We start from the raw sequence: 15,388 nt of genomic DNA, 5'->3' as shown, positions 1-15,388 counted from the left end.
AGTGGATCAATGCAATAACTCAGTAAATATAAATGATATCAAGTTAACATTTCTACAGTCCAGCCCTGATGGGGAGATGACCAAAACTTAATGGCCACATGCTGATCAGGATCTTCTTCTGGATCCGGGAACTTATGCAAAATTATCATGGGCTCTTATGGGGAAAAAATTTCAATCGTCTTCTTCTCTGAAACTGCAGTTCTGATTGACTTCAAACTTGGTATACAGCTTCTTTATGATGATGTCCACACAAGGTATTGAAATTATTTTGATCTGAATCTGATTCTGGATTTGGTGTGACTTTGAAAAATTTCCCCATTATAAGAGATAGGAAGTGGATTGATACAATAAATCAGTAAGTATCAATGATATCAAGTTGGAATTTGAATTTTTTACAGATCTGATTGGAATATGACCAAAACATGGGCTATTTCTGTAATATAATAAATACACATAACTGGATGATAATAAATGGCATCTGGATACATTTCCCAAAGCTTTTAATTTGGCCGGTAAGCTACAGGGCCATTGGTCCTATTTTTATCTTGGTATTGTTGAGATTGTTGTATTACCTAGCCCTAAGCTGATGTCAAGTGTTCCCCAGAGTAGAGGGCTGAATACAGAAAGCAATTCCAGGCCTGTGAGTTATAGACTACAGTGGATGTAAGCAGTAGTTGTTCCCAGACCACCACACCAGAGGGTTTTTGTCAATTTTGTTATATTTATGTGGCTAGACCTCACCATGACAGACTATATAACTAGGAAGTATTAAGTTTGCAGTATAGTATCAAGTTTACACTGGAAACTTAATAACATAGCCCTGTATTTTTAACAGTTTTATCTGTTCCTCTGTATTATGCACATTTCCAGAGCTGCATGATGCTTGAATCCTATATCAGACAAAAATGGGACAAAATTCCAGCATGTGGTCTCTCCTCAGATACAAGAGGTTTACATGTACTGTGGTCACAACTTTTTTTCAGACATGTCACTACCATCAGTTGCCTTATTTTAGTGTATCTTTTATTCTGTGTAAAGGATGCAAAAAGACAAAAACTCTAAAATGAGATGAAAACATGATCAGTGATCATTTTGTTCATTTTCTTTATTTCTAAGTTCATTTACACACACTTTGTTTTGGTAAGTATTTTACTCTGTGAGGCACCATTCACTTCCATTTGAATAGCAGAGTCAGGAGGTTTTCATAAGGTCAACTTTAGATGGGAAGGTACAAGTTGTATTAATCATTCAACCAAGACTGATGTTTGGCACAAGGATCTACAGAGCTGCATGTGTCCACAACCCTCCTCAGGGAGCTGTGTGTGTTGAAGGTAACATGGGGGAGTGAGCAGATGGACAGCCAGAAATTCCACATGTTAATTAGTCTGTAGGCCACTGAGAAATAAACAGAGAGGAGTGGAAAGTAGTAGAGGCATTTTTCTGTCAACTATCTTATCCGTCAGTCTAATGTGGTTTTCCTGCCATGTACCAAACCCCATCACTGATAAACATGTCTTTGTAATGTTTACCACTACAATTTTTATAGAAAATTTTAAAAGTACATGATTGGAAATTTTCGTCCTATTTCTATCAGTATAAATTTTCATCAAAGTCATGTTATACCCAATTAATTAGTGCTTAAAAATTTTCTGCTCCTTTCCAATGATATACAAACCTTGTAGTTTCAACATAACACTCTCATAGGTGACATTGTTAGGTGCCATTGTCTATTCTTATGCCAATGACACACAACTACATCTATCTATGAAAGCAGACAAAACAGACAATTAAATAGAAATTTACAAAAATACAGGACTGACCTACATTTTTGATGTCAACCAATGAAAAATTCTTGGGACTTTGATACAGAGACTGCTTAATCTGAAGACATCTGTCCAATTTGTTCATTTCAAAGCTTTACTTTGACAGCCAGAGAGAAGGATGTTGAGGTTTGCAAGAAGGATGTGGGAGTGGTACCGTGGCAATGTTATATTGTGCAATTTATTTTACGAATGTTATACTAGGAATTTTCTTTCAATTGCTGACACAATCAACACAGGTCTGTAACAGATTATGGGTCCCATCCCTAAGTTTGAGAAAGGCAACTCTATTCCAAACGTGAGTCATCAGCAGGGAGGGGCAGAGACCCTCTGAGGGGCAGGTGTTCAAATTTTAAAGAGCTACATGGAGTAAAATTTTTAAACACCATACAAGAACTTATAGTCTACCTGTGGAATTATTCTGTTTAAAGCATAAAACCAGAACCAGTGCAATCAGCGCCACTTAGCAAAATCAGCTATATTTAAACTGTCAATTCCATTTCAACATGTCTCAAGTGTCTGCCTGGGTCAGTGGTCATTTAACACCACTTGAGAGTAACAGGGATGCTCTGTGGCTGTCTGTTACTGTGCCTGTGCAAAATCATGTAGTGAAATGTAATATATAACATTTGGTTAATATACAAACAATGAACAACTTGCAAACATGCTCAGATTGCTAATCTAATAATAATGAATATACATTATATTAATAATTTTAGTAATGTTAAAGTAATGACAAATGGTTAACACGGAAAAGGTATTAAAAGGCTCGATGGGGATCAAGAACAGTAACACATTCCATCAGCTGCTTAACTTTCTCTAATATAACTAAAACATTCCTCTACAAACACCCAACAGTGTCTCCTGGAGCTACAGTTCATAATATCCCGCCAGTTTTAAATGCTGTGCACTGGTTGTCCTCATTTACACTGTGTGAATGAAGAAGAAAATGTGAATCTGACAGTAACCTTCATATTCATGGAATATGTTGGTGGATTCACTCACCGACACAAAGCCACAGAATGTCCATGGAGTGTCCAAAGAGGTCTGTTATTGACACAAATATACTGCAAACTTTGTCCAGTAAAAAGACTAATTATTCACATATAACAATGTCCCAAACCCAAAAACCAAGCTTCTTCTTCTTCTTTTCTTCTTCTTCTTATTAACAATCAAATATTTTTCTTTATTAGTCATTGATATGTCCAAACTAAAATAATAAAAAAGGAAAAAAGAAAAGGTAGCAGGTGGGCCACTCCTTTCCCTCCTCTGTATGTGCTTGGTTGTCAGTATTCTAATGCAACAAATACTCATTCATCAATAGCATTACAACTGCCTTCCAACCATATTTCAATGCATGCTTTGCATGGCGAAGAACATAGCTTACATGTTTAACAACTCTACTCATCATTTCTAAAGTGTCCTGCTATGTTTCCTGCCTGTTTATGATTAGTCATGGGGGTTTTATCATTACGGGTCATAACAGGGTGACATGTGTTACTGATTGTCCTGGAGTCAAATGGATCATTTAGGGGGAACATCATGTTTGCTGCAACTTTGTTGAGCCTGTTTCTGCTCATATTAGTCCAACACACACAGACAACCTCCCAGTGTGTGAGACAAGCTGAGCAATAGGGTCATGTGCAGTGCTCAGCCATAACAACTTGCCCACAGGGAAACTTCAATAGATACTACCACCCAACAAGACTGAGGACATGAACAGATCTAACCTTAGTTTTTAAACACTCCAGATTGGATCAATACTCCAGATCTGTGAAACAAAGGGTGTATTCATATATTCACACCTACCACATTTGGTCCATTTAAAACGGACCAGAGTTCGTTTCCCCAGAAAGTCCGGACCTTTTGTTTTGGTGTGAATACAAACATGCGAACTCTGATTCGAACCAAACAAGCGCTTCCAAACGGACTCTGCGCCGGTTCACTTCTGGTGTGAACATAACCGACCTTGAACCGAACCAAACCAAGGAATCTTGCACCTTTTTGTGCTTGACGAGCCACCGTAGCCACTGGAAGTAGCCGAGGTTTACGGGTGGTCAGAGCTAATAGCAGCAGCTATGAGCTGTGGACAGACGTGGAGCAATGAAGAGACTGAATGTGCCATTGACATTTGGTCAGATGCCCGTATTATGAAACTGGCTCCGACTGAGCTTTTCTTGAGTGTTAACGTTATTTTCGTAAATTTGTGTATGAAAAATACAATTTATATTCCAAAAATGATAACTGTATGTAGGAGCACCACGTCTATTTTCATCAACACCAGCTGTCTCTGATTCACCCCGCCCCCAACTTTTCTGTCCAATGCTAGCGCAGTTCGTCACATGCGGCAGAGCTGTTGTCTAGCCCAAGACCAGGGGAGGGAAAGGACATTTGAGAAACAGTGAGAAAGCACTGATAATATATTCTGACCAGTATTTCAGTGTAGATTGTATGAATGCAATATATTCATGTTTTGTCCGGTTTCATTCATTCACGTTATGAACCGCTTGGTCCTCAACAGGGTTGCAGGGATGCTGGAGCCTATCCCAGCTACCAATGGGCAGAGGCGGGGTACACCCTGGACATGTCGCCAGTTCATCACAGAGCTGACATATAGAGATGAACAACCAATCACTTTCAAATTCACACCTATGGGCAATTTAGGTTAACCAATTACCAATTAACCAATTGAGTGCATATCTTTTGATGATGAGAGGAAGCCAGAGATCCTGGAGAGACACGGGGAACATGCAAACTCCTCACAGAAAGGTCACCCCATTGGCTGGTGTTGGAATTGAACCCAGGACCATCTTGCTGTGAGGCACTGCATCACTGTGTTCCCCACAGTTAATTTCATTTCATTTTTAAAGACAACCATTCCTGACATTCAAGCTATAACACATTCAAGAAAAAAAAAAAAAAGAAGAAACGCAATTTAGGATTAGTAGGGGTGTAACGGTGCACTCATTTGTACAGAACCATTTTGGTTTGGGGCCTTTGAAACAATATGGAGGTGTACAAAACAAATACATTTAACCTATGTGAAGAACGCAAACACTCTGGAAGCCGGGTGGAGCCAAGCAGAACCCATGTGCAGAGTTTCCCCCATATATACTTAACGCCATTAAAAATGCACAGTCCAAACATGTGGTGTAATTTCCAGAAAAGGATTTGCTCAGGTGCCTATTTTGTATGTGTTGTTCATGAGATGAGTAACAGTTAACAGCCGTATTTTTTTCATTCCCAACGCGTGCAACGTTGGTATTTGGACTAATCCCTTAATGCCAGACACTGAGTCAAATCTCTTGTACAGAGTCACGCTTGACTGGTAACTTCAGGTGTGGTCAATAGCCTATATAAAGGTCGCAAAGAAAACGGAGAAATGTTTTTGCCAGCTCAAAATACCACGTCTTACGATATAACAGAGAGAATGTGCCATTGGCATTTTAAGCACAGGTCTGAGCCGTGGTGAAGTCACTAGCTATCTTTGCTGTCATCGCAGTACAATCAGTTGTCTGAGTGCCAGAGAACATGAGACAAGCTCAGATCCCTCAGGACAGGATCATGAGACTTGTCACTTCCATGCGTTGTTGCTGCACTGCTTGTTTGGAAGCCAGAGGTGGACACACCTGATATTGAATGATGACACTTCCAACTTCTGAGTACCTGTATTCGGTGCACTGAATAAATGTGCTAAGTTGATCACAATTTGTCCACAAAGCATTCTCTAATGACCAATACTTCCCTCTTTAATATGAAGGTAACCCCAAACCAATTAATTTAATATATCTCCATATATACAGAATTTTCTGACTCGTACATTTTTAATGGCGCTAAGTATACATTCAGCAGCAGCGAATTCTCAGCCTCACTGCAAAAAACCCCCCAAAACATGACAACAGAGAGTAAAAGAGAGGCACAGAAGCTGGGTCGAACTTTCAAAGCATGTTAAGTTTCACTTTCAGTTTTCGGTATGTTGCAGCTTTGTGGCACAAAAGAGTCCACAGGTTCCTTTATTGCAAAAAGGTTTTTATTTTTTAACTCAAGTTGGCAAAATCAAGTGAACCTGCTCCTCTTCTCCTCCACCGTGCCTCTGCTGTGGTGTTACTGTGAGGTCACGTTCACAGCACCTCAGGGAATACTGAGGCATTCAAAAACACTCAGTAAATTACAGTGTTTGCCATAAACAAACATTGAACATTCAAAAATACGGAACATGTGGGGTGCCTGTTAATGCACAAATGACTGAACAATATTTTGTAGAAATGTCACATGTCCCTCAAGTAGTTACAGAGCACCCCTCGCCACCCTTTACTGGTCTCCTTCACTGTACCGAAAACGTATTGACCCGAAGACCCCTGTACCCAAAACGTACCAAACCGAAATTTGTACCATTATACCTCGAAGTATTAGCAGTTGTTTAAAACTGGTGATGTGAAAACTGATATTTTTCTTTACATTTGTTCCTCTTGTCAACATGTAAACAATGTTTTAAGTTGACAAAAAAAGTTATTTCTTGTGCATTGTCACTTTCCAAAGTGATGTTGTACTGGAAAAATGGAGATGTTGCAGTTCATATTGCACTTACATAAGTGCAACATGAGCTGAAGAGGAGACTGAAGCAAGTAAAAAAGGACAACAAAAACAATGTAGCAAGGAAGCTGCAGCACAACATCAGAGAGTTGTGGAAGAGACTCGATACCATCACTGACTTCAGGACAAGGACTACCCAGGCAATAGCGGGTGATGTGGACAATGAACACCAATTCTTCAACAGGTTTGACACCACCACAGCTGGCACAACCACAGCCACAGCCACAGCCACACAGCCTCCATCCACTTCAGCAGCAACTCCATCGTCATCCTATTGTTCCTCCAGCTTCGGATCATACCTTCCTCCTCCACTATCTCCTTCACAACTGTTCATCCCTAAATCCACAAACACCAGGACCCCCTATGCTGTCTGTCACAGTAGCAGGGGTGCAGAGGGAACTGCAGAAACTGTGTCCTGGGAAAGCAGCTGGTTCAGATGGTGTGTGTTCAAAGCTTCTTAAGGACTGTGCTGCTCAAAAGGGGTGTGCCATCTGAGGCACCACACGATTCTATTCGATAACAATTCAGGGTGCTACGATTCGATTAATCAACGATTATCACAATAATTATGATTATAACAATTATTACAATTATAACAATTTTCGATGCATCTTTTTCCCCATTCAAGATTTTTTTCTCTGTCTGTGGGTACTTCATACTTTTAAACAAGGTATATTTATCAGTATCTATAAATTCAAGTAATCAAACAAATTTGCCTCCATTATCTTTCATTTGTGTCAAACCACTGAATGATCCAACATATTTTCCACCAGGGAACCAACAGGAAAAAGGTAGCAGTGGCATATACAGCAAAAGCTGCTCTTATTCACAAATAAAGATTTCCAGTTACCTGCAAAACCTTTGCTGTATCAAAAGTAGGGATGCACCGATACCACTTTTTTCCAGACCGAGTACGAGTACTTACATTTGAGTACTTGCCGATACCGAGTACCGATACGAGTACTTAATAATCCCATTCCAGTTCTTAGTTCCTTTTGTAAATGTGCTTTATTGTCATTGTCATTAGTCTGATTCGAAAAAAGTGCCGCTACTGACATTTAATGTGTTGGAATGAGCGTTTCTCAATTATTCCACCAGGGGGCGCCACTCTGAATTAACCATACTGGACTAATACCATGAAGAAGAGTAAAGTTTTTTGAGAAGAAGAAGAAAGTCAGTAATAACAAACATGGAGACAACGAAGGCAACACTAATGTGATACTAATATTGCAGCGTTTTCACTGGTAAGGTTTAAAAGCTTAGCTTCAGCAGGAAGAGAAAAGAGAAATGAGTGATAAGCTTCATTTACACTTCTGCTGGCAGCGGTCCGCACCACTCCTTACACCGGCTGGTATTCTCATTCTGTTTACGCATCAGCCAGCACCTGGAAAATGGATGGAATGTACGCAGAGGACGGGCAGAACACTGCGTCCGTATCTGTCTGTCTTTAACGTTACTTGCAGTCAGCGTTACTTTTATCACCGTCATTTATTTTGAAAAATCTCCACACTCTTCACACTCCCCACACATTATTCCACCGCCGCATACCTGCTGCACTGAACTGTGACTGTCAAACGGCCATAAGTGGTATCGGTGCATTTGTATCAGATGTCTTTTACGAGTTCGAGTACAAGTACACACACTGAGTATTGGCGCCAGTGCTGATACTCGTATCGGCATCGGTGCATCCCTAATCAAAAGCAATATTTTTCAAAACTAGAAGCACTCGGGGAGTGCAGACCTCCGCCAAGGCAGATCAGTGCCCCGGATTCGGATGAAAATTTCAGGAAATGTTGATACTGGCACAAGGAACAAATGATTAAATTTTAGTGGTGATTGGGGGTGGGGGGGGGCACTGATCTGCTTTGGCGGAGGTCTGCGCTGTCTTTTCTAGAAAAGCACTCATAGAGCGCGGACCTCCGCCAAGGCAGATCAGTGGGCCCCCCACCCCTCGATCACCACCAAAATTTAATCATTTGTACCTTGTGCCAGTATCAACATTTCCTGAAATTTTCATCCAAATCCGTCCATAACTTTTTGAGTTATCTTGCACACAATCAAACAGACAAACAGACAAACCAACGTCGACAAAAACATAACTTCCTTGGTGGAGGTAACTATAGATTTCGTTATCCACAATCAAAGCATGCATCACATGTTGGAGCTATCCCACGTGCTTTCCTCAGTGATTCCACTACTTTGGTTTTGGTCTCATTGTGCAGTTCAGGAACTGCTTTCTGGGCAAAATACTTTGTGTTCAGAAGTTTGTATCTGTGCTCCAGCATCCGCATCAGAGCACAACAGCCCTGCTTCCAAATGCCAGCTTTTAAACCTGTTGGGTGAATCTCACGCTCTGTAACTGTAACCAGACAGTTAGAGTTAGTTTTACTGTGTTCCCCCTGTTCTGGTCCTTAAGGCATCCGGGCGGCATGCAGCACTTTTATTTTCCAGCCGTGCGCTGCGGTTGTGTTCCTGTCATTTAGTAATAATGAAAACTAATCATTTTTGAACATTTATGAATTGTTACTGAATCACCATGTGTCTCATCGCAATGAATCTAATAATCGATGTAACGGCACATCCTTACTGCGCAAGTGTGTGAAATTCTCCAAAAGATCTTCAACCTGAGTCTATAGTTAGGGAGGATTCCACCTCTGTAGAAAATATCATGTCTTACACCAATACCCAAAGTAGGCTGGTCAGCTGAGCCAGACTACAGACTTGTGGCCCTACCATTACACATCGTTAAAATGACTTGACTGAAGATATCATGGTGGTTTTCAGAAAGGCTGAGGTCTTTTACTGTCTGCCCAAAGATGCTGCACATGTTTTACAAGTCAGTTGTTGCCAGTGCACACATCTATGCTGTTGTCTGTTGAGGAGGCAGCATCAAACAAAAGGATTGCAAAACAGCTGGTGAAAAAAACAGCTGGTTGTTTTTGGAGAGATGCTAGACACCCAGGTTATTGTAGCAGTGAGATGTGCCTGAGTAAGGGTGCAAGACACTAAGGCATAGCCTTGACATGCAGGACTGAGAGGTATAGAAGATCCCTCATGCCCACTGCTATCACAGACATTTGAGTCATGGACTCAATTATTGATTTATTCTGTGTTTACATGGTTTAATTTCTTTTTTTTTATTGAGCTGATGAAAACAGTGAATTTCCCCCTGTGGTCAGTTCATTTAATCTTTATTAGTGTCTTCCAGTGCCATTTGATTCAGAGCAGATGAGTTCCCCGGGTAATCACTGCATTCACATTCACAGCACGATCCCCTAAAACCCAGCCCAACATAAACTGCTCTAATAATTGAATATCTAATTATTTATATCTAAATATGTAACCTTAGTAATATAGGTTATTATTTTGAGTTGTGGGATAACACAGGTGAAAAAGTAGTGTGTTTCCTTGTGTCCTTATTACTGATTATTCTGACGTAATTGCCGTAATCTGTTATGGCCTTTGTATGTCCTGCAGCATGATTATTCTTTGTATCAAGAAGATGATATGTTTGCATTAAGATGTCATCATTATCAAAATGTTACCCTGTACGTTAAATGCCATCCTGCCTGTAAACTGTTGTCATTATCAAATGTGTAATGGATGCAGCAAGTGCCTGACATAGTAACTTTTGGGTATAAAGGTGTCTTTCTTTTGGATGGTCAACAGAGGTCTCTCCTCACATCCCAACTGTACTTTGGTTGCTGTGTGTGCTTTTATCTATGCAAAAACAAGCTCCTAAAATGAACAAAGCATTTCTTCTTCAAGAACCTCATCTCAGAGTGGTCATTTTTTTGTTTTGTCTTCAAATCCCACAACAGGCCATAGGCAGAATAGGTCTGATGTCTAGAGCTGTATGTAGTGAGTGGAGGCTTAGAAATAAGTGTTAGTGACTGACCCTTCCCTCAGTGTTGGTGGGCCCAGTGTGGCGGTTGAACACATGTGCAGGGTCCTTATGGTAAACCTTCAGACAAGAGTGAGGTGCAATGTTTCTGAAATCAAAAACAAGCAGAGCCGAGACATTAACATTAAATTTTCTTTTTACTCCCAACATTTTAACACAAATATCTGTACTTTTACTCCTTCTACATTTTCAGAACAGGCAGGTCAGTGTACTGTTTTCTATTTGATTGAAGGTTGAAATGGTTTAATAGTCTTCACCAAGTGTTTGGTCCTGGAGGATTCTGTTGGTGTCTGTGAGTTGGGTTATTACGAGGCTGGTCTACACCAGCTCTAAATGTAAAGTGTTATGAGATAACTTTTGTTATGATTTGGCACTATAATAAATATGATTTGATTCGATTCATATTAATAAGATGTTAGGTTCTCTTGTCATGTTAATAGTGACACTAAATTATTTAAATCCAAAAGATAAGAAAGGGGGGAAAAGGTTTATAGTGATATAAAAAAAATTAGGGATGAACGATGAACTTCAGTTATTGCAAACATCAAAGGTACATAATTTATATAATTGAATTGCTTAATTTTATCACCACTAATAAAAAGTGACAAAGATGCTGACACTAGATGAGGAGGATCTAAATCTCCAGGTGTGGATGTGATGCAGGAGTATTTTAGGGACACTAGGAAAGAAAATCACCTAATACAAAATTATATGAAGGACTGAAAGGTTAGTGCTTTTTGTACTGCTTTACCAACTAAAAAATGGCCATCTAAAGAGCAATAGTATGTTAAACCATCAAGATTTGGTGATATACTGGGTTCAGTGTCTGTCAGAAAATGAGGAAGCTTGGCAAACACAAACTTAACAACAACTGGGTCACATATCTCTGACCAAAGTACTGATTTTTAAACACAAATTTCATGTTGTTGTAGAATGATCCAAAATCATCATACAAGTAGGAAGGCTCAAGATGATTTTAAGACAAAAAGTGGAATGTTGAGGTGTTTTAATCTATAAAAAAGACACCTGTATTATTGCTAGGATTCAAGTGTTTTATCACAATTCGAGGTGCAGGAGACTGATGAAAAAATAAAACACCAGAATTTAAAACTACAGCTACTAACTTTCTTCTACAGCCCCTCCTCTTGTTCCAAAATGAAAGACTAAAAACACTATTTCATTTCACTGTGATACAGAGAAGCCAGGACAGTTGAGTCATAACTACCAAAAATATTAACTACAGGTATAACTACATGTATTTTACCCCCATCCCTGTCAGAAAGTACTTATGATTAGTCCAAAAATATGGAAGAATTCTTGGTTTACCTTAGACAAATAGAATTAAAATATGCCAACAAGTAATTATGTCGTTTTTTTCCCCATGATTTCAACTAACAAGGATTGTAGCGTTAAGTCATAAAATTCAGTTTTATGTTTAAAGTTTAAAAATGTCTTAGAACTTAGCAACACTTTGAATCTGAATAAAATGTCCCTCACCTGATGTCCTCAAGACCATAGTAGCCATTGCGGCTTGTATCTTTGATGTAGATGGCCATGTTGGGAGACTGCAGCATCTTCATGGTGAGCTGTTGTGGGAAGGCGCTTATAAACATGGCCCGCAGAGCATCCTGACTCATTATTTCTGAAGACATATAGACCTGCTTAGTCTCCTCCCCATACTGCAGGTACAGCACACCTGAACGGGACACACAGTCAAGACCTGCTTCAGTCTCTGACAGAGGGCTTACATCCAACAGGTATACATGCATTCAAATCATGAGACTAACAGCACAATTCTCTGCAGATAGAATGGTCTTCATTGCCATGGTCGCTCAGGTTACATACCCTCTGCTGTTTTGAGATAAATGATAGTGTTGTCTGTGCAATACTGGCAAAATCCATTATAGGTTCAGTCTGTAATATTTATTGACATCTAATGCCAAAGATGCAGATTGTGAGAGACCCCTATCTACTTTCCCTATGGTGGCAACAAAGATGCAAAAGGCCTTCACTGGTTGGTTTGCCAGTTTGCTGTTTTAGTTCAGGGGATTTTAAATCTGTTCCGTACTCCAACATCATTATTACAGAATCACTATGTTGCATTTATTTTAAATAATCATAATTATTGCATATAATCATAATGACAGTATCTTGTTGAACCCCATTCTTCTTTTGCTATGATTTCAATGGAGAACTATGGCCATTTATATTGATTTGATATCTTGGTCTTTCATTTCTGTAATGGTCTTTTTTTTTTTTTTTTTTTTTTTTTTTTGCATCTTAGTCATCTCATATTTCCTATGTTCAATTTTTGTCATTAAAAGCAAACTGAAATATAGTTAATATGTTGTGAAACTGTATGTCAATAAAGATTTCATTTTTATCTTCAAGTATTAGTATATTAACCACTACTATTCTACAATGATGGGATAAAATACCTCAAATTAAAGTAATTCAAATTTCAGTGTCTTGATAACCTTAAATTTTAAGTAATGCACCTGAAGACTAGATGTCACCTCCTCTAACATGGGATAAAGGAGAAAAGGAAGTCCATTCTGAGCAAAGAACATGGTACTTACTATTTCCCTATGTACATAAAACTCATCCTATGGTAACAAAAACACTACTGATGTTGTTATTATTCAGGTGATTACAAAATAAGGAAAACAATTATGAACAATATTAAATTTCTGCTATCTTCCTAAAAAAATCTTAGACAATGGACCTGAAACACATTCAGGATCTAAGGTTTAAACCTGATCCAAATAATAGTTTTGACAATTCTAAGTCATTATCCTATCTGAGCTAAAATTATTCTGAATGATACAGACTGACTTTCTCATAGGGATGTTTTTCTGAATGCTTCTTGTGACTAACAAAGCTTTTTGAAAGCTGAGTATTGAATAACCTTGAGTGTCAAAGAACTACAGTTGCCTGTGGCCTTATTCAACATGGTAACAGGTTCTGTTTAGTTAATAGCTATAATTACAAGCCTGTGGATATATATGTGTGTAAGTCACAAGGCACTGCATCCATTTGTGTTTAGACTAATCATATATGTAGTAAAGACTGAATGAATTTAATTAAAGGTATTAAGCACAATTAATAGAAATTACTGAACCAACTCTGTGCAACCTTATAATTTCATCCAATTATCACAGCTTTTCCGCAAATTGTTGCAGTTTCCTGTGAGTTTTGCCAGTCATAAGCCACATTTACACAGAGATCCCAGAAAAAAGGTGAGATGGTGATCCCACCTTTTTTCCACCAACTGACCAATTTACACAGCCAAGCCAAAGGAGTAACAGAGGTGAGACAGGCTTTACTTTTACACAGCAAACCTGCATTCCGGAATAAAAGGGGCAGTGATGCAGTGCAACATATAGTGTGACGTATAACTTCTGCATCAGAAACACCCCGAGCATAACGGTGTTGGTTCTCAAAACAACAATGGAGGAAGGACAATGTTAGCATGGATAGAGTCCTCCATCCGAAGTGACAATAGCTCACGGATCTCAGCGTCTCTTCAGTTTGACATCTCTCTGGTCGTGTTATACTGTAGACGGCCCGTGCTCGTTTTTAAATCCCCTCAGCATGGGGGTTGCACATGCAATGCGTAATCAAAACATCACACCTCGGTTGCAGAACAAGAGGTGTTCCTTTTACATAGCATTCTGGAATCATGATTCCACCTTTGTTACTACTACTACTACTCTGTTACTACCTTCAGAGACATTAGCCGTGACAGAGGTGGAACCAAATTATCCCACCATTTCGTTTACACAGACGTCGTTCCAAAATAAAGGTGAAATATTCCCGGAACAGAAGTGCTGTGTAAAAGGGGCTATAGATGAAATCCTGCAAAATGCTGAGCCATCATCAAACTCACATCCTTGTGTTTTGAAGATACAAATAGAATATAAATATAATGACTTATTATTTTGGGAGGGAAAAATACAAGATTTGTCTTTGTTTTATCATTGTCACTGATAACAAAGTCCAGCACACTTTAATATTTGGTCATTGTGTGTTGGTTGTTTTGACTGTGAGTCTGACTTTGACAGATTTTGTTGTTTCATGGCAAAAAAAAAAAAAAACCTGCACTTTATTTGGGAATACATCTTGTCATTTTGTTAGAATGTTTGTAATCCAACTTTATTGCGAAGATTATATAACACTCTAAAAAATACAGCACATTCATTTTCATTGGAGCAACTTGTATTCAAAAAATGACACTGGTCAACTATTTCATTTGCAAGTTAATTTAATTGTGTCATCATTAGAAAAAACATCCTTTCAGCTCTGTCCCCCCACAGATGGTATCCATTTGGTGTCCTTAACACTTTTAAATCCTTTGGATGTTGGATGTAGGAAATTTCAGTGCATCTATGGCAATTATCCAACCCTAATTTCTGTATGAATCTACATGTGTGAGTGTGTTCATCTGCCTACCTTTCGATCTCTCTTTAGAGTGACTACTGGAGCGACCTACAGGTAGACTTGCTCTGGCTTTACAACCCCTGGTAAATTGTCCTGCAGTCGGTAGCCCTTCTCCTTTAGACATGGTCACTGCAGCCACAGACTCCTGCTGTGCCAAGCCCAGGACACCTGTACAGTGGGGGCTTTCAGGAGGTTGGGGGTTTCTGGCCTGTATGAGATGAAAAACAGATAATAAAAATAAGTGACTGAGGGAACAATGGATGCAAAATGGATAACTGTCTGTTCAGGATAGGTCATACAACACACAGCATAAGTGTTGCCTGGAGAACAATGTATTTGAGCTCATGGTCAGTCAGATTTATAGGCTGTAAGACAAAAAGGTTGTAAGACAAAAATAAAATGGCTGGAAAAATGAATAAAAATGACTTCATCCAGGCCAGTGGTTGTAGAAAATGTCAAATTTCTCAAAACTTGTGCAAAAGACATTCTCTCTCCCTCATTTCGATACACACTGCTAAAGACTCGACATCCTAGAAAAAGGTAGCAGTGGCATATACAGCAAAAGCTGCTCTTATTCACAAATAAAGATTTCCAGTTACCTGCAAAACCTTTGCTGTATCAAAAGTAGGGA

At 39.1% G+C, this 15,388-nt stretch overlaps 1 protein-coding gene across 1 annotated transcript in view; it reads right to left on the bottom strand.

Annotated features, from left to right (window-relative positions):
* LOC115436836 (sickle tail protein homolog) overlaps positions 1-15,388 on the bottom strand; it is a 104,125-nt gene that overhangs the window by 52,043 nt on the left and 36,694 nt on the right. Inside the window, exons 3-5 of the mRNA XM_030159793.1 lie at positions 14,770-14,965; positions 11,815-12,013; positions 10,312-10,405 (exon numbers count right to left, since the gene is read on the bottom strand). Coding sequence (XP_030015653.1) covers positions 10,312-10,405; positions 11,815-12,013; positions 14,770-14,965 — 489 coding nt within the window. The remainder of the gene's footprint in view (positions 1-10,311; positions 10,406-11,814; positions 12,014-14,769; positions 14,966-15,388) is intronic.

The sequence above is a fragment of the Sphaeramia orbicularis genome, chromosome 17, assembly GCF_902148855.1.
Source record: "Sphaeramia orbicularis chromosome 17, fSphaOr1.1, whole genome shotgun sequence".
Taxonomy (NCBI): Eukaryota; Metazoa; Chordata; class Actinopteri; order Kurtiformes; family Apogonidae; genus Sphaeramia; species Sphaeramia orbicularis.
The sequence above is the reverse complement of the archived record's forward strand: the minus strand, read 5'-3'. Positions and strand labels throughout refer to the sequence as shown.